Below are 19,133 nucleotides of genomic sequence, written 5' to 3'. Positions count from 1 at the left end.
ATAATCTCTGTTGGAAAATTTCCAATTTTTTTTGGTCGAGAAAGGAAACATTCATAGATCATGAAAATAAAGTACGATACATCATTATCTCATCAATCTCAGCTAATAAAAAAGGATAATACAAGCAGGGGGTAGGGAAGAACTCAAAAAGAAAAGGACTAGAAACATTGGAAACATAGGAGGAAGATTCCTGCAAGGCCTCGCTTCCCCTCCTAGCAAGACCATCGGCACTTTTGTTTCCTTCATGGAAGGTATGCATCAACACTGTCTGTTGGAAACTCTTCAATATTATCCTGCAATCACAAATAAGAGTATTCAGAAACATCTTGGTGTGGTCAAGATTATTAATCAGGTTTATCACCACTATATCATCCAATTCAACCACAAGTTTCTGAACACCCGCTTCACTGGCCATTTTGAGGGCATCCCTAAGGGCCCACAATTCTGCTTCCACGCTGGTGGCCCTTGGTATATGTCGTGAAGATCCAGCAAGCAACTGCCCTGAGTGGTTACGAAGGACTGATCCAGCTCCTATCTTGCCAGGATTTTCAAGGGATGATCCATCTGTGTTAAGCTTGTGCCAGCTTTGGAGAGGGGGGTTTCCATTGGACCTCAGTAAAGGAAAGAAGTGGAATTCTTTTCGTTTTGCCCGTCAAAGCTTGGAATTCATAGGCACGTTCAAATGGCCTTAGCCACAACCCTTGTTGGTTCAAAATTACCTTTAAAGACAAGCTTGTTTCTAGCTTTCCAAATTTCCCACAGAAAAAAAGCGAACATGACCTTCCATGGGATATTATGCTTCATAGTTATGAATTTTGATGTAGCATTGGCTTTAACCCAATTGCTCCAAGAGTTAAAGTTGGAGTAGCTTCCCTGGGGGGCATTGACAAAGGTCCAACAGGGTACAACTATAGGGCATTTGGTAAAAAGATGGCTAAGAGTTTCGTCCCCTTTTTGACAGAAGGGGCAACTCACTTGGATCTCCACTCCTCTAGCTCTAAGGAACACCTTAGTAGGCAATATACGATGCATGCACTCCCACAAAAAGAAATGAAGTTTGGGATATAAATTTAGCCTTCATATCCATGTCCACTTCTCTTTTTCTTCAGTTAGGATTTGGAAGTCCTCATCTACCACAAGCTTGTAGGCACTACTAAGAGAAAATTCTCCCGTTCTTGAGTATTTCCAACATACAGTATCCTCCCCATTCTGGCATAGGGAGAAAGGGATGCTCAAGATAAAGTTGAGAACCTTCTCAAGCAATTGAAAAGAAATCTTAAAACAGCCATGATTTTCCCAATTGATCCACACGTCCCTAACCAAGATGTTTTCTTTTTCTCGCTCAAGTGGTCTTTCAATGAGAGATCTCATGCCTCCCTTTCCCGTCTAATTGTCGAACAAAAAATTTGTCTTGGCTTCATCATTGATCACCCACATTATCCTTTTTTCAATGAAAGCATGACTTTTCTTCATGGATTTTCATACAATTGAAGAGTTGGAGTTGTTTGGGGGTTTTTCTTGAAAAGATATTTGTTCGCCAGGACTTTCACCGAGAGATTTTCTTGCTAATGTATCATCCTCCAACAAAGTTTAGGTGAGTTATGTCTGGTTTCAAGGTTTGCTCCTTTTTAATCCAAGACCACCACCCTCCTTCTTAGGCTTAGTCACTTCACTCCATTTTAGTTTGTGAAGTTTTCTGCTATCTTCTCCCCTTCCCCATAGAAAATTTTGACTGATCTTATCCAACTCACGACAAGTGTAACTAGGAAGGGCTCTACATTTCATGAAGTAGGGACAGCTGATGTAGTGGACTGTATGAGTACCGTACAGCCAGCTGGGGATAACAACTTGGTTTCCAACCCATAAGCTTACTTTTGACCTTCTCAAGAATAAAGTTGAAGTCCTGCTTTTGGCCTTTTTTAATTATGCATGGGGAAACGCAAATACTTGTCAAGCTCCTCTATGCTTTCAATATCCAAGGTGACGGTGATCCAGCCCTTCGTCTTAGTTTTGGTGTTCTTGGAAAAGAGTATACAGAACTTCCTAGTGTTCACTTTTTGTCCAGATTCCTCACTAAATTTGTCCAACACCCTTTTGATTGTGCCTGTTGACTTTTTATCTGCTCTTGCGAATAGAATAACATCATCCACAAATAATATGCGTCCTTGCGTTGAGACCTTTATCGGATGCCACTTCTTGTCCTCGCACACTTCTTGAATCATCAAACTGGGGTATTCCATGCATAAAATAAAAATTGAAAGGGATAAAGGATCCCCTTGTCGAATGCCTCTAGAGGGTTTGAATTATAAGAGTTTCTCCACATTAACCACAATGGCTATGCTGGAAGATGTAATGCAGTCCATGATCAGAGATATCCATTTCTCTGGGAATATGAAGTAGGTCAGAACTTTTTTTATAAAACCCCACTCTAATCGGTCATAAGCCTTCTCCAAATAGAGTTTAAGAATCATATTTTCCTGTTTCCCTTTCTTTGTTTTCAGAGAATGGATTGTTTCCTGCATAATGATCACATTGTCAATGGCCTATCTCCCCCGTATAAAGCTGCCTTAGAGCAACTAGATCAGTTTGTCCAGTAAGGGTCTCAACCTTTGAACCCTAATTTCATCATTATTTTGTACATGGTGTTGAGCAAGCTCATAGGCCGAAAGTGATTTACAGTATTAGGAGCTTGATTCTTCAGAATTAAGGTAATTATAGTATCATTCAGATGTTTCTACAACTTTCCATTATCGAAAGCCTCCATGCATGATGTGTTGATCTTCGCTTTAACGTCTTCTCAAAACTTTTGGTAGAAAAAGCGGTGTATCCCATTAGGCCCTGGTGCCTTAAAAGGTTTTAAGGACCAGAGAGCCATTTTCACGTCAACTTCAGTACCTTGGGCCTGCAAACTTTGCCTTTTTTGTTTTGTCAATGCATTCCATTTAAATCATCAAGATTTATGGATAAGTTTTCGCACACCTTAACGGTTGAGAAAAGAGTCCCGAAATGGTCCATAATAAGCTGGTTGAGGTCCTCTTTCTTTGTAATCCACGTCTCGTTGGAGTCAAATAGCCCCCTATTCCATTTCTGTGTCGTCGTTCAAAAGTTCATGTTCCTTTCCCCATCCACCAACCATTCAACCCTTGATTTCATGGCCTAAAGCAGTTTCTTATGCTTGAGGATTTCCTGGTATTCTCTCATTAGTGTTTTCTGGAGTGCAAGCAAAAAATCATTTGGTCTGTCCTCCAGTGTTCTCTCGATCCCCCTTAAGCTTGCCTTAGGTCTCCTTTTCTTCTTCAAGATATGGCCGAAAGTTTTCTTATTCAATAACTCGAGCTTGTTAGTGAAGGCTTGGACAATTTAAGCAAGAGATAAATTGTTTAGACCCCAGTGAGTCGTCACAACGTTATTAAAGTCTGGATGATCAATCCACATCCTCTGAAATTTAGAAGGCTAGTTTTCAATTGTTGGCCTTCTCCCCTTTAAGGAGATAAGAATTGGGGCGTGATCAAATCGAATTCTTTCGAGGTGTAGGACGTCCACTTCAGGGTACAACAGCCTCCAAGCAGGGTTTGTAAAAGCGTAATCGATTCTTTCTTGAATCAAGTGTCTAATATTCCTCAAGTTTGACCTGGTGAATTTTGCACCTTTATAGCCCAAGCTGCGAGATTACAAGCATTTAAACAATCATGCAACTTTTGTAGCCTATTGCAGTTTACTAGTCTGCCCCGTTAAAGTCCCTCACAACAAGCCATGGAAGATCATGCTTGGTCGCAACAGTTTTAAGGGTTTCCCATAAAATCTTTATTTCTTTATACGTAGGACTAGTATAAATTGCTGATAAAAATCAAAGATGATTTGTAGGGTGCACCTCGACAGGAACGTGGATTTCCTGCTTAATATGGCAAATCTCTTAAATCGTAACTAGATTCGAGCGCCACAACATCCAAAAGCCACCATGGTACCCAATGGTTTCGGTGTCCTTCTACGCATCAAACAGGAGCCTATCAATGATGTGACGAACATCTCCTTCTTTTACCCTTGTCTCCATGATTATCATGATTACCCGCAACAGTTCCACACAACTAAAGACATAGGATCAAAGAGAGAGGGAGTCTTGGGCTATCTCTCGAACCTCGAACAATTCACTGTTCCATTCTGCTCCAACACTCTGCCCCACTTTCGGTATGACTTTCATTTTGTGGAGTAGGGTTTCCACTCCTTGTACCATCAATGAGATCACATATATCTTGAACTGATATGTGTTCTGATCCACTAGAGGTTTCAAAGCCGTGAGCTGCATGTTTTTAATGTGAATCTCTAAGTTTTTCTCTGCTAGTGGGGTCACTGGCATTTCCAAAATCCATTATATGGCTTGATGGGGGTTTAAAGTCCTCAGGGTGGGTGCGGGTTGGTTCCATTCGGCATAGGAAAGGTTGGAATATAGAGCAGGTATCACTAGAGGTAGGGTGATCAACAGTGAAGAGGTGATCCACAACCTTTTGGGAGTGTGTTCCTCCACTTCTTTCATTCCTTGCATTGAACCTCCTTTCTGTGGGAGAAATAGACCGTCGAAATCTTTCCTCACCCCTATCTCGCTTAGGACTTGTCTTAAAGGGTCGTGGTTCTCTCCCAAATAGGCCAAAGGAGATGTTGAGGAAACCTGGGGGGACGCTCTTCATTTGGCATGTTGCATTCTTTCCCTTCTCAACATCCTGTTCATGGAAATCTTCATTCTTTAACTTACGTTGAGTCCCCTGAATTTCGATTTTTGGACGCGACTCTAGTTCCACGATGAAATCATTATGCTTTTCCTTAGGTTCTGTAAGAAGGTTCTCAACTGGTATAGACTGTGCTGAGGAACGAAGACCCAGTTATTTCCTATTATCAAGACCCCTGCTCTTCTGTTCATGTGAGGTCCTTTCAACCTGCATGGGACTTAAATGCGGGTACATAACTTGCATGGAAATGGAGCCACTGTTTTCTGGGTTATTTTTTGATGTGCCCGTAGCAACATCTAGCATGGGAAAGACCATGCATTTTGAATTTTCTCCTTTTTGGGCCATATTTAATTCGGTCTTTCTTATTTTGCTTTCATTCCCCGTTGTGAAACTGACATTGGCAGCTTGCCCTTCTGTTTCTCATTCAGGCTTTCGTCCTTTATCGCTGTCTTGTCCCAAGTGTCCATTATAGCCTTTTTCCTTTCTTGTGAAACCTTGTTCCCTCTCCTGCCTTTCTGAGGGTGTTGCATTTAAAAATAGTTGTTTTTGTTTTGCTTTTCTCCTTTTGATCAGCAATTCAGCGTCCAAGTTCCATAGCCATCTTGGTTATTCTCTTTGTCGTTTTGTGGATTTTGTGAAGTTTCTTTCCTAGATGCTTTGGCATCCTCCATAGCTTCACCATGGTGATCAGTAATTGGAGCTGGGATTGATGGAATTTTTGGGCAAAAGCCTTTACTGTGTCCTATATTCTCGCAATTAAAACATAGCAGACCAATACCTTCATAAATGATGGCCTGCTTTTTTCTTTCCACATTGATGAATTTTTTTGATGCTTGTCAAGATTCACCTATATGCATGGTCTAGCAAAACTTGCCTATTTCTTTTGCTAGAGTATGGCTGTCAACTCTAAGTAAACCCCCAATACTTCTCCCTATTTTGGTTAGAATACTTGTGTCATAGTATTCAATGGGGAGCGCAGGGAGTCTAGTCCAGACAGCAACTGAGGAAAAGGAAGCTTGAAATGCTCTGAAGTTAGGTGTCCATTTTCGGATTGCCAAAAAATGTCCACCCACAAACCAAGGGCCTTTTTTAATGACATAATGTAATCACTTGGACTTATAAAATTTTATCAGGAAGTAGTTGTTACCAAGATCAATAGTGAGGAACTTACCTTGAGTTTTCCAGAGTTGGTTCAATTTGAAGACCAGGAACTGGTATCCTACCTTTCTTCCAAACACTTTTAACAATCAGCGATATTTCCCATTTTTCTCTAATTCTAGCCTTTTCTTCCTTAGTGTGAGTGACATTAACTACATTCTGGTCTTCATCCCTTCCTAGTTTGGGATTTCATCCTCTGTTTTAGTGTTAGTTTCCATACTTTCCTCTTCCTGTGAAGATAGAAGTTGTTCATACCCTTCATATGAAGCTCCAAGTAAAGAGTCCCTGTAAGAAATGAACTTACTTTTGGGCGGTCCTTCTGTAGGCTTTGCTATTAATTTCCTTTCCCTGAGAATCCTTGATTCTCTTGATGCTGCGTTGCAGTTCTTCAGCCTCCTCTCTAGAGAGCGCAGTGCTGGTTTCCATCTCTAGATGATTCTCTCAAAATGGAAAAATTCCATTTGAAGTATAATAATCATCATTTCAATTTACATTGTTGAATGAACAAATCATTAGTCTTGTCAAAAGTTTGGTTCTCCTCCTTCAACGTTTGCCCAATGCTGGTAAATAATTAAAGGATATTTAGTTGTAAAATTTTAAATTTCAAATAAAAGTATGATACTCATACATATGAAGTTTTATTTGATTTTTAAAATATTTCGTAATTAAATTCACTCGTTTAATTAGAAGAAATTTTGATTTATTAATTAATGTATGATTATCATAATCTTTTTGAGGCAACCTTTTATTTTATTTTAACCAAAAAAAATTCAAACCATAAATGATGCATTTAGCAGCAAAATAAAATAAAGGCTTGATTTAATTTTTATTTAATATATCCAATTACAACGTTTTAACTAAACATAAAGTCATAATTATTGTGTTAAAATATAAAAAATAAAATCAATTATGACGTTTGAAAAAGATGAACATTTTATTTGCTTTTATAAATATGTTGAAAAAAAATCAAATAAAACATTTATTCAAAGGAAATAATGTATTTGAATTTGTAAAGATTTTAAAATATAGTTTATCAAACAAGACATTTGTGAAAAGAAAACGTTCATTTGAATGGTCAATAAACGTTTGTTCAGAAAACTGTCTTAATTGATATTAATCAAGGCGTGAAAAAAAATGTTTTAATTGATATCAATTAAAAAAAATTTTAAAAAAATGTTTCATTTGGTACTTTTATAAAGATTCAAAAAATAATATCAATAACCAATTAAAGTGTTTTAAAGAAAAGATATCTTATTTGATATTTCTGTAAAGATTTTGAAAAAAATATCAAACAAGGTATTTGTTCAAAGAAAACACATTAATTGATATCAATTAAGGCATTTTAAAGAAGAAATATTTTAATTATTATATATTAAAATTGAATTAAAAATAAGGCATATTTAAAACCAAAAAAAATAAAATAAAATTGAGTTTTAAACTTATTTTTCAAAAAGGCAATGGATATATGATAAATTTTTTATTTAAGTTAAATTTAAAAATAAAGTAATTTTTCTCTGAGATCTTGAATATTACAAAGAGAGATGGATTTTTTATTTCAAAATTTTAGATATTGTTAGAAATTTGGTATTTTCCTCCAAAATCGAATTACCTTTAATCAAAACTTGAGAAATAAATACCCACCAAATTTCGGGACAAATGCACTCTTAACAGTAATAGTTCTTGGTAATGCAACCTAATGGATAGCAGCAAACTAGGTTGAGTTGGATTAAAATGGTGGAGGAAATAGTAGCTGAACTTAGATGGAAAGCTAGAGGAAGACATAGAAGGCAATGCTGATCGAGCCATGACCAGTAAGTGTTGAAGGAGAGATTTTAATGGGTTAGTATTATGCAACATTGATGTCAGGCAGCCATTTTAAAAAATTCCAGTGTATGTGGAATGAGAAATGGAAATTCAAGGATTTCATTGCTCAACCTTTTGGATTAACTAGAATTCAGCCACAGTCCAAGGATAGTTGGTGTCATAATCCTTTTGACTTCCGCACTTTTTCTTATTGTTTCTACTTAATTGTTGCTCAATAGTTCTTTCTTCTCTGATCTTGTCGTGCAGTCCTAGGTCTGGTATAGCACATGCACTTTGTTTGGGTCTTGCTCCATGGCTTGCTGCAGAGATTCCCATTCTTGTGGATTCTGGTATGATCAAGCATAAGGATGACGCAGCCTCATAAAATGAGTTCTAGTATTTTCTGATGTTAAAGGTGTATCCTGAGTTTCAGAAATAAACTTGGGCATAATTATACAATTTACAGGATTTCTCTTGGAAGTGTCAAATTTTTATGTCCTATGGTAAAAGATAGATATTGTTGAAACTTCTTGACTTCTTACTTTTGAAATGCAAATAGGATCTAATATTACTTTTTAGTACATTTGTTAAGATTGCATGCAAAGTCTTGTGTCTAAGTTTAACTCCTTGGATCAAATCCCAGGTCCACCATCTCCTGGGGGATTATGGTCCTATTGCAATTACCGCAGCAGATGTACATGAGACCAGAATTTTAAATGCTCTCTCTTTTCTAGTGGCCTTTTGGCTCCGTGGCTAAATTTTGTTAATGCTATAAGCATTCCTTAGTACAAGAAAAATGCAGTAACTTAGTTGTTTTCAAAGAGGCACAAACACAGATTTGGTCATTTATAATGCATGGTGCTAAACCTTCGTCAGTTAAAAACTACTCAAAATTTGCACCAGGCTGAATAAAAAAAAAGGGAGAACTTTACAAGCTTTACATCAATAATTCATTGTCACACATTTAAAAAAACAACTGTTAACAGTCATTTTTATTTCAATAAATTACTTATACAATTATAAGAATTGGAAATTGTTTCCGCTCACAGACTATTAACAGTGTTGCAATAAGAACCCGCACATAGACCTAGATTAAAGTTGACCTTGAAGCACATGAATGGCCAGCAAACTAGCAAACCTGGTCTCCGCAAACAGATCATTGTAATAAGACATGGGATGTGAGATATCTCCTTATGCAATACAGCAACTAGAACTTGTTCCCACAAATTAGATGCAGCTGACCTTAAAGCAATAGAATGCCAAGCAAACTAGGAAACCTGATGGAACCGAAATCGGTGAGACTATTAAATTTAGCCTGCTCCTTTGTATGTTCATTTTGAAGTAAATCACAGAAGCAGATCAGATGGAAATGTTTGACATGCGAAATAGATACTACTATATCTTTTTGCCACCCTAGTGTTACCTGCAATAAGAACAGGGCAAGGAGTTACTTGCGAGGAGCAATTTTATGGTTCTGATTTTGCATTATGAAAAATTTTACAAATAACCCAATTCCACCAGTTACCACTGCCTTTGGCTTAAATGATACAATTTAGAATAGTTAATTTCACCGGGATCCTTAATTTACCAAAATCAGGTGAATCAATAACAGGAGGAGGATACAAGCACAACCAAAAATCAATTATGGAGAACCATAAAATGAATAAAGTGAATGAACTAAATCCAAAATCCAAATCTAATTAAACTTCTAACCATCAGGGATTTGTTTATAGCTAAAATCAAAAGAACTAACGAGAAAGAGTCATACCTATGAACTTGAGGAGCTGGCTGCAGTGTCCAGTCTGTTTTGAAGTATTGATGTTCCTATATAAACATATGGGATGTGAGATATCTTCTGCCAATCCTCACCTTCCCCTCTCTTGCATCGTTTTTCAAGTTCAGGACAGTCTTGAATGGAAAGGTGTTGAAGTTCACCGAGCTGCTGGATGCCTTCCGGTAGAGACTTTATATTTTGAGAGTCTGAAATTGCCAAAGATCGTAATGAAACAAGGTTGTTTACCTTTGGCAGAGCCATGAGTTTTGGACAGCTACGAATTTCCAGATTTTGTAGCATCTTCATATGCTGAACCCCTTCTGGCAGGGATGCTAATTCTGGGCAACTTAAAATGGTCAAGCTCTTAAGTGCCAAGAGATTTTGCAGACCATCCGGTAGAGAAGCCAGATTCGAACAATACATAATTGTTAGGCGCTCAAGGGCCATGGCATGTTGCATTCCCGTTGGCAAACAAGTCAAGCCATGACAGTTTTCAATAGAGAGTGATCGGAGCGAGCTCAATTTTTCTAAGCTTTGCTCTGGCAGTGTAATTAGACTAGGACATTCAATAATATCCAAATTCTCTAGAGAGATGAGATTTTCTAATCCATGAGGCAAACTGGCCAGCATCTCACACCAACCAATTTTCAATGACTTCAGAGCAGTGATTTTCCCCAAATTAGCAGGCAATGTTTGAAGGTTGGGACAAGAGATAACTGTCAAAGACGTAAGAAGCAAACAGTTTGCTGGCAGTACTTTCGGTATGAAAGATAACTCCCGAAAGGAGTCAATAACAAGAGTCACAAGTGTTCTTAGCTCTGCTGCTGATCTAAGTAGCAATGGATCACAGTTTTGCACCATTAAGCGTTGAAGAGTTGGAAACCATGGCATCGTTTTTAAGAACGGACATTTAATGATGGATAGTCTCTTGATGCAAGGGAAAGCTTCTGTTGAACCCATGCTTTCCCAAGTTCTTAGTTCAGGAAAGTCTCGAAAGGTTAGTTCATTCAATGATGGAAACGGCCTCATTCCTCCACCAGAGAACTCATCATCGATTTTCACCACATTGTCCATCCCTTGGATGTTGAGACACTTAAGGAATGGAAGTTGGCCAAGCTTAGGGAGAGTTTGACAACTTTTGCAATTGACTAACTTGAGCTCTGTCAAATTGCTGATTGCATCCGAACTCATCCAGAGAGGGAATTGGCGTCGTGAATATCCATTTATTGACAAACTTCTTATATTATGGTTTGGCTGAAGGCTTTCCATCAAACGCTCAGATACAGCTGCACTTTGTCTGGTTTGTCTTGATGTGTTTTGATTGAACTTACCTGCATCACCATCCCCCCAAAATAGTCCCAATGTGTGAAGTTGCATATGTTCCAGATAGCCTGAAAAACTTTGGTCCCTGAAATACCCCTCCGATCCTCTAGGGACATAAGTAACATTCTCAAGGTGCTTAATTTTCAACTCACCTCGAAGATTTAGTTTACAGAGATTACCAATATCTGGCCAAGCAATAAATATGGTAAAGTCTGAAGCCTCTATAGATGGAAAATACGATAAGGGAGCCAAGTAAGCCTTGCACAATCCTTTATGTTTAAATGTATCTGCTTTACTAACTCTGTTATTTCTGTGGGTAAACATGGCAGATAAGTGCATCCTGAAAGGTCAAGTGTTTGCAAATTGCACAGACGACCAATTGTCCCCGGTAATGTTTGGAGATGAGTGTTTGAGAGGTCAAGCGTTTGCAAATTGCACAGATGACCAATTGTCTCTGGTAATGTTTCGAGAGGAGTATTTAAGGGGTCAAGATATCTCAAATATATCAAATCACCGATGGATCTGTGCATCCTTTTGATGCCACTTCCGCTCAAATTCAAAATTTTAAGGTGCCTAAAACTCAAAACTAGGTTTCTTAGAGCTTCCATTGATGTATCTACAGAAGCCAAGAGGCTGAGGGTACACAATTTATGTGCTTTGTACAAGGCTCCTGGCAGCAGATTGGACCTGTTATTACTGTCAACCAATGCATGTCGAGTTTGTGCAAGATCACCATCAGCAACTACTTGTGCTTGATAACTGTTTGATATTGTCAAGAACTCATTCCCAGCTACATATTTTTGCAAGATCATAAATCAAATTAGGAACTTTAAATTCTACCACACTGCTACTGCTTGCGAGTTGGAAAAAAGACCTTCAGTAAATTGTTAAAGCACTCATTGCCAATTTGCTCAAGCATGTTAAGGTCGTCACCTGCAGATAATTGAACTAAGCCGCCTGCAATCCACTGTTGGATTAACTTTTCCTTACTTAAATGATAATTTCTAGGAAATATGGCACAATATGCAAAGCATCGCTTTAAATGTGATGGCAAGTCATTGAAACTCAACCTCAGGACAGATAATATTCTGTTCTCACCAGCATCAAGGTTCCACAGATCACTTTCTTGCACACGTAACCATTCATCTTCCTCTCTTTTGGACCGTAACAAGCCACCAAGAACTTTAGCTGCTAAAGGCACACCGTGGCACTTGTCTATAATCTGCTGACCAATAGGCAATAGGTTTGAGAAGGCATCTTCTTCACCATATGCAAAGGCTTGCTGCTTGAACAAGGTCCAACAATCATCTTTGGTTAGGGCTTCCAAATGGTGCGGAGGAGCAGTACTCGTTACAGAAGCAACTTTTTCACTCCTGGTGGTGACTCTAATTTTGCTTCCTTCTGCTCCACATCTTAACACGCTCCGCACTTTATCCCACTCTTCATGATCATCATTCCACACATCATCCAGTACAAGTAGATATCTCTTTCCGCATAATGAGTCTCGGAGTTGGGATTGCAAAACACCCATCTGGGAGGATTCACACCTATGCTTAGTCACACACTCCAAAATTTCACCAAGAAGCTTCTTCGTGCTGAAATTGCCATATAAAGAAACCCAAATCTTCATATCAAAATGTCCATCTAGACTCTGATCATTGTAAACTAACTGAGCAAGCGTCGTCTTCCCAATTCCCTCAATACCAACTATTGGAATCACCCAAGTAGCAGCATCAGACGATTATAACAAATCAACAATCTTCTTCACGTCTTCTTTTCGACCATAAACTTCTGATTCAACCACGTAAGTGTTAAGAAAATGGGTCCAGCCTTATGTAAGTGGTTTTAGACCAAGTAAAGATCATGGGCCTTGATCTTTCATTTTACACGAAACCCCAACTACTTAATAAAAAATAGGTGGGGTTGTTTTAAGTGGGTGTAGAAAACTAAGTAGAGAAAGAAGAAAAGTTAAAAAAAAACAGAGAGAAAAAGGAGAAGAGAGAATTTGTTGAACAAAAGTCGATTCATGGTCCGATTGAGTTGAAACCTTGTCAAGAGGTTTATGATTCAGAGTTCTATATTCTGAATGGTGAAGATCGACTTTGAAGCTCTCTAAGAACAAATCTATGGTGTATTTGTTGAGTCACTTATTTGGTGAGATTTCTCTAATTGTTTCTCTAGTTGTTGATTAGCTATAGTTTTACCTAGAGAAGAACTTTATATACCTATTATTTGATAGTGAAGATTTTTCTGGTGGTCCGTAGTTTTTTTCCTCTACACTTGAGGGTTTTCACGTAAATCTTGATGTGCTTTATTTTTTTTGAGTTTTTTATTATTGATTGTTGTCTATTGCTTCTGTATTATTGTGATTATTACTTCAAGCGCAACAAGTGGTATCAGAGCGAGGGTTATTTTGAGACATCGACACAAAAGTAACCCAAGATAAAAGTAAATTTTATTTAAGATAATGAAGGGTGATACAGGTTTCATGATAAAATTGACAGCATCGAATTATTTAATTTGGAAGCCTATGATGGAGGATCATCTATACTGTAATAATTTGTATGAGCCAATATTGGGTGATTCGACTAAACCAGCAGATATGAAAGATGAAAGATGAAAGCTAGAAGAAGCTAGGTAGAAAGACGCTGGCTATAATAAAAAAATATGTTGATATCAGCGTGTTCCATCATGTAGCACAGAAGTCAGATGCTCATATTATTTGAGAAAAATTGGCAGCATTGTATGAGAGAAAAACATGTATGAATAAAGTTATGCTTGTTAAAAAACTTGCAACTTTACAGTACATGGATGGATGATCTGTTACAGAGCACTTGAGTGATTTTTAAGATATATTTAATCGGATGACTATTATGGAGCTTAAGATGGATGATGAAATGAATGCGTTATTTCTTTTAGGTTCATTATCAGGCAGCTGAAATACTCTAGTTGTGATTGTTCTTAATTCATCTCCTGATTAGGTGATATTGGAGATGGTAAAAGATAGTATGCTTAATGAAGAAGCAAGGCGAAAAAATGTAGACCCTGAGAATTAGCTCTGGTCACAGAGAACAGGGGTAGAAACATCGACAGAGATCATGACTCAAAAAATCATGGTAAGTCTAAACATAGATCCAAGTCTAGAGGTAAAGTGAAGTGTTTTTATTGTGGTAAAGCAGGTCATATAAAACGAAACTATAAAATCTTGAAGCAAAAGTGAAAAGATGATAAATGTAAGAGTTCAGATAATGGCAATGTTACAGCAGTGAATTCAGATAGTGATTCAGTTACTTTAATTTGTACACATAGTGATTGTAATCATGTTAGTGATCCCGACATTAAGTGGATAGTTGACACAGGAACGGCATGTCATTGTATTCCTAAGAAAGAGTTGTTTACAACTTACAAAGCAGGAGACTTTGGTTGTACCAAGATGAGAAACAAGAGTGTGTCACAGATTTTTGGGATTTGTGATATTATTATACAAACTAGTACAAGCTGCATGTTGACTTTGAAGGATGTCAAACACATTTCAGATATGAGAATGAACTTGCTTACTATTAATATCTTTGATAAGGAGGGATATGAAAGCAGATAAAAGAATGGATAGTGGAAGCTTCTCAAAGGATCTATGATAGTTGCAAGGAGAAAACTATGCTGCACAATGTATAAGACATGGATGTAATTGAACGGTAACCAAGTAAATATCGTTAAAAATGATGCTTCAGCAAACTTGTGGCACAGGAGGCTGGCACACATGAGTGAAAAGGGGTTACAGGTTTTGGCAAGGCAGTCTTTTATTCCCTTGACCAAAGGTATGTCTCTCGATTCATATGATTATTGTTTGTTTGGTAAGCATCATAAAGTTTCTTTTCATAAAAGTTCTCAAAGAAAAAAAAAGATTGGAATCAATTTATTTTGACGTATGTGATCCCATTAAGGTTGAGTTATTAGGTGGTAGCAGATATTTTATTGATGATACTTCACGTAAGACTTGGGCGTATATGTTGAAATACAAAAGTCAGGTACTGTAGTATTTTTAAAAATTTCATACCATAGTTGAAAGGATGACAAGATTACCCTTGAAGTGTATTCAAACTGATAATAGTGGGGAATACACATCTAAAGGCTTTGAAGAGTATTGTTAAAAGCATGGGATCAGGCATGAGATGACAGAACCTGAAACACCACAGCATAATGGTATAGCTTAAAGAATGAATCGTACCATTGTAAAAAAAGTCAGATGTATGTTGAGGATGGCAAAATTACCAAAGCCATTATGGGGTGAAACAGTTAACACGGCTTGTTATTTATTTAACAGATCACCATCAATTTTTTTGGGCTTTGACATTCCAAAAAGAGTGTGGACAGAGAAAGATACTTCATACTCTCACTTGAAAATTTTTTGGTGTAAAGCATTCAAGCATGTGTCAAAAGAGTAGAGATTAAAGCTTGATAGTAAAGCCACACATTGTGTGTTTGTAGGATATAGTGATGAGAAATTTGGCTACAGGGTATGAGATCTAGCAAAGAGAAAGACAGTCAGAAGCAGAGATGTGATCTTTGATGAAAAAAAAATCATAGCAGACCTTGAAAAAAATGAGAAGACTACATGGGTTACTGTTAAGTGTGATTTTCAACACCGATAAAAATTTCACAGGAAAGAGCCATAGATGATGAAAATGAGCAAGAAACAGAACTTGAGGATATGAATGAGCCAACCACAGTTGGTAATGAGCCAGATGCAATTAGTTTTGAACAGGGGGAGCAATCCTCTCTACCTGAGAGTGTTGAGTAGGGGGAGCTACCTTCGACATCAAGTGATGTAGAGTCTCAGCCCAAGAGATCTACTAGAGAGCGTAAGCCATCTACTAGGTATCCAACTTCAGATTTTATTTTAGTTACTAGTGAAGGGGAGCCAAAAAGCTTCCAAGATGTATAGACTACTCCGGATAGAGAGCACTAGTTAAAAGTAATGAAAGAAGAGATGGAGTCATTGCGAAAGAATGGTACTTATGATCTTATTAAACTTTCAACAAGGAAGAGGCTATTAAAAAATAAATGGGTGTTCAAGTTGAAAAATGATGATGACAAACTAGTGAGGTACAAAGCTCGATTGATAGTAAAAAAATTTTCTCAGAAATCAGGTATCGATTTTGATAAAATTTTTACTCCAGTTGTAAAGATGAGTTCTATTCGAGTGGTACTGGGATTAACAGCTAGTTTGAATCTTAAGCTTGAGCAACTTGATGTTAAAACTGTATTTTTGCATGGTGATTTACAGGAAGACATTTATATGAATCAGCCAGAGGGTTTTGAAGTGAAAGGGAAAGAGCACTTAGTTTACAAATTGAAAAAAAGCTTGTATAGCTTGAAACAAGCTCTGCGATAATGGTATAAAAAGTTTGATTTTTTTATGGTGAGTTATAGCTATAAAAGAATAGCAACGGATTCTTGTGTATATGTTAAACAATTCCCTAATGGTAACTTCATTATCCTATTATTATATGTTGATGATATGTTGATTGTAGGACAATATGCTAGTATGGTTTGCAGGTTGAAAGAATAATTGTCTAAGTTCTTTGATATGAAAGATTTAGGTCTAGTAAAGCAGATTCTTGGTATGGACATTATATGTGATAGGAGAGCTGAAAAGCTATGGTTGTCATAGAGAAAGTATGTTGAACAAGTGCTTAGTAGATTCAACATGCAACATGTTAAATTAGTTAGCAGTCCACTTGCCAACCATTTTCATCTAAGTAAGAAATCTTGTCCAGTGTCTAAGGAAGAGCAACTAGCTATGTCTAGTATTCCTTATTCTTCTGCAGTCGATTCTTTAATGTATCTTATGGTTTGTACAAGGCCTGACATTGCTCATGCAGTTGGTTTAGTTAGCAGATTTCTTTCTAATTCGGGAAAGGTTCACTGAGAAGCAGTGAAATGGATTTTTAGATATTTAAGGGGTACCTCAAAAATGTGCTTGACTTATGAAGTTTCACAATCAGTTCTAGAAGGGTTTACAGATGCTGACATGGCAAGCGATCTTGATGGTAAAAAATCTACTTCAGGATATTGTTCACTTTTGTAGGAGAAGCTGTATCTTGACAATCTAAGTTATAGAAGTGTGTTGCTTTGTCAACTACAGAGGCTGAGTATATTGCAGCAACCGAAGCATGTAAAAAAATATTTTGGATAAAACGTTTTATTCTTGAATTAGGGTTGAAACAGAAAGAGTATGTGATATTTTATGATAGCAAAAGTGCTTTAGATTTGAGTAAGAATACCATGTATCATGTTAGAACAAAGCACATTAATGTTAGATATCATTGATTACGTTCAGTGATTGAAGAACAGCAGATGCTATTGAAAAAAATCCATACTGATAAAAATGTAACAGATATGTTGACTAAGATACTTTCCAGGAAAAAGCTTAAGCTTTGCAGTTCCCTGGCCAAGGTAAGTTCTAAATGAAACTGTTATAGTGATGAATCTCCTCCTAATGGGGCTAAAGGGAGAGATTGTTAGAAAAATGGGGTCCAACCTCATGTAAGTGATTTTGGACCAAGTAAAGGTCATGGGCCTTGATCTTTCATTTAACACAGAACCCTAGCCACTTAATAAAAAAGAGGTGGGGTTGTTTTAAGTGGGTGTCGAAAACCAAGTAGAGAAAGAAGAAAAGCCAAAAAAAAATAAAGAGAAAAAGAAGAAGAGAGAGTTGGTTGAACGAAAGTCGATCCGTGGTTCGATTGAGTTGAAACCTTATCAGGAGGTTTATAATTCAAAGTTATACATTCTGAACGGTGAAGATCGGGTTTGAAGCTTTCTATGAATAAATCCATGGTGTGTTTATTGAGTCACTTATTTGGTGAGATTTCTCTAATTGTTTTTCTAGTTGTTGATTAACTCTAGTTTTAACTAGAGAAGAACTTTATATACCTATTATTTGATAGTGAAGATTTTTTTGGTGATCCGTGATTTTTTTTTCTACACTGAAAGGTTTTTCACTTAAATTTTAGTGTGCTTTATTTTTTCTATATTTTTTATTATTGATTATTGTCTATTACTTCTGTATTGTTATGATTATTGTTTCAAGCGCAACGGTAAGGTCCAGTCTCCCTTTTCTCTCTAGTATCTGATCTTTTATAAGTTACAACTTCCTTGAATTGGAAGGTAGACATCTCAGTTGCTATATCGTCCAATCTTTCAAGAATCCCTGCCAGCTTTCGTGACTTTTCAAAGCTAATTAAGATTGATTGAAGAGTGAAAGAAGTGATCCGAACCAGCCTTTTCGTTTCTTCATATATCGATGCCGGAATTCTTCTGAGCCTGCTGTAGAATCCATCGTCCATCACCAACCTTTTTTTCACCAACTGTTTCCGCAAAACTTGAGTGGTGATTTTATCCAATAGATCATCTGCATCATAAGCAGCATCCCTAAGCTTTGAAAGCCAAATCTTCACCTTCTTATCCTTCAGTTGTCTCTCTTCTGCATCTTCGATTACAGCTTGAATGATTAGCAACTTGTCTTGTAACTTCTTTATATTCCTCTTCTGGTCTTTGGGAGTTTCCACAGTGCTGAGATAAGAAGCCAATTTCTCATAGATCACCTGTAAAAGAGGAGACACAATTAAGGAAGCCACTTCCATTGCTAACGTGGGGTTCAGTAACCAAAGTTGCTGCAAATTCAAGGGCTGCCCTCAGATTTCGAACTGTTAGCTATCGGTCAAGCTGATTGTCCAGGACAAGAGCAGAAGCCAGTGCAGACAGAACAGAAGAATGGGCTATCCAGTTAATGTATGGGAGGGAGATGGCCGATGAGTCAAGGCAATATACAATTGTTTAGGATAAGTGCTCTTTGACATCTGTCGGCTTCACTAAACCCTTAAAAAAACAGTTTTTTACCCGAAAAATATAAAAAAATAAATTTATTTTACTTTTTTAATTTTTATCATGTTAAAACAAGAGTCATTATTTAATATGACATTGAAATTTTATTTGTAAAAATAAGGTTATTAAGATGGCATTTGTTTTATTTTTTTAATTAATTTTTTTATTTTTAAGTATATTTTAAGAGATATATTTTATCTGTTAATATTATTTATGAAATTAAAAAATTTTATTATTTACTTTTTAATAATTTTTGTAAAATAATTACAAAATCATATCTATTTTTTCATAAAAAATTATAAAAAATTTTATTAAATATTGTTTAAATAGCATACCAAATAATTTTTAATTATAAATTTAATATTGAAATTTTTTAAAATTAAATTTTTAATTTTTAATTTTTCAATATTAAATTTATTTAATTTACCAAACAACAAACATGAGACCTAAAAATTTATTACATATAT

At 36.7% G+C, this 19,133-nt stretch overlaps 1 protein-coding gene and 1 pseudogene across 1 annotated transcript; both read right to left on the bottom strand.

Moving 5' to 3' along the window:
* Positions 1–1,077: 1,077 nt before the first annotated feature.
* LOC149520566 (uncharacterized) lies at positions 1,078–2,240 on the bottom strand. Its single transcript, XM_089747209.1, has 4 exons — positions 1,948–2,240; positions 1,669–1,903; positions 1,486–1,578; positions 1,078–1,386 (listed from the first exon to the last, which is right to left on the bottom strand). The coding sequence occupies exons 1-4, from the start codon at positions 2,238–2,240 to the stop codon at positions 1,078–1,080; spliced, it is 930 nt and encodes a 309-aa protein (XP_089603335.1).
* Positions 2,241–8,774: 6,534 nt separating this feature from the next.
* On the bottom strand, positions 8,775–18,815 carry LOC111310810 (putative disease resistance protein RGA3; annotated as a pseudogene).
* Positions 18,816–19,133: the final 318 nt, after the last annotated feature.

Source organism: Durio zibethinus, chromosome 1 (genome assembly GCF_047325235.1).
Source record: "Durio zibethinus cultivar Kanyao isolate XHJ-2024 chromosome 1, ASM4732523v1, whole genome shotgun sequence".
Taxonomy (NCBI): Eukaryota; Viridiplantae; Streptophyta; class Magnoliopsida; order Malvales; family Malvaceae; genus Durio; species Durio zibethinus.
Note: the sequence above shows the minus strand (reverse complement) of the source record. Positions and strands in the feature narration are given on the sequence as shown.

What these genes read in the sequence shown, in the direction of transcription:
- LOC149520566 (XM_089747209.1), bottom strand. Translation starts at nt 2,240, where the DNA reads ATGGAATACCCCAGTTTGATGATTCAAGAAGTGTGCGAGGACAAGAAG. An exon ending in ACAAACTAAAATGGAGTGAA is followed by an intron (nt 1,579 to 1,668) that starts GTGACTAAGCCT and finishes ACTTTGTTGGAG; the next exon opens with GATGATACATTAGCAAGAAA. An exon ending in ACAACTCCAACTCTTCAATT is followed by an intron (nt 1,387 to 1,485) that starts GTATGAAAATCC and finishes TTCGACAATTAG; the next exon opens with ACGGGAAAGGGAGGCATGAG.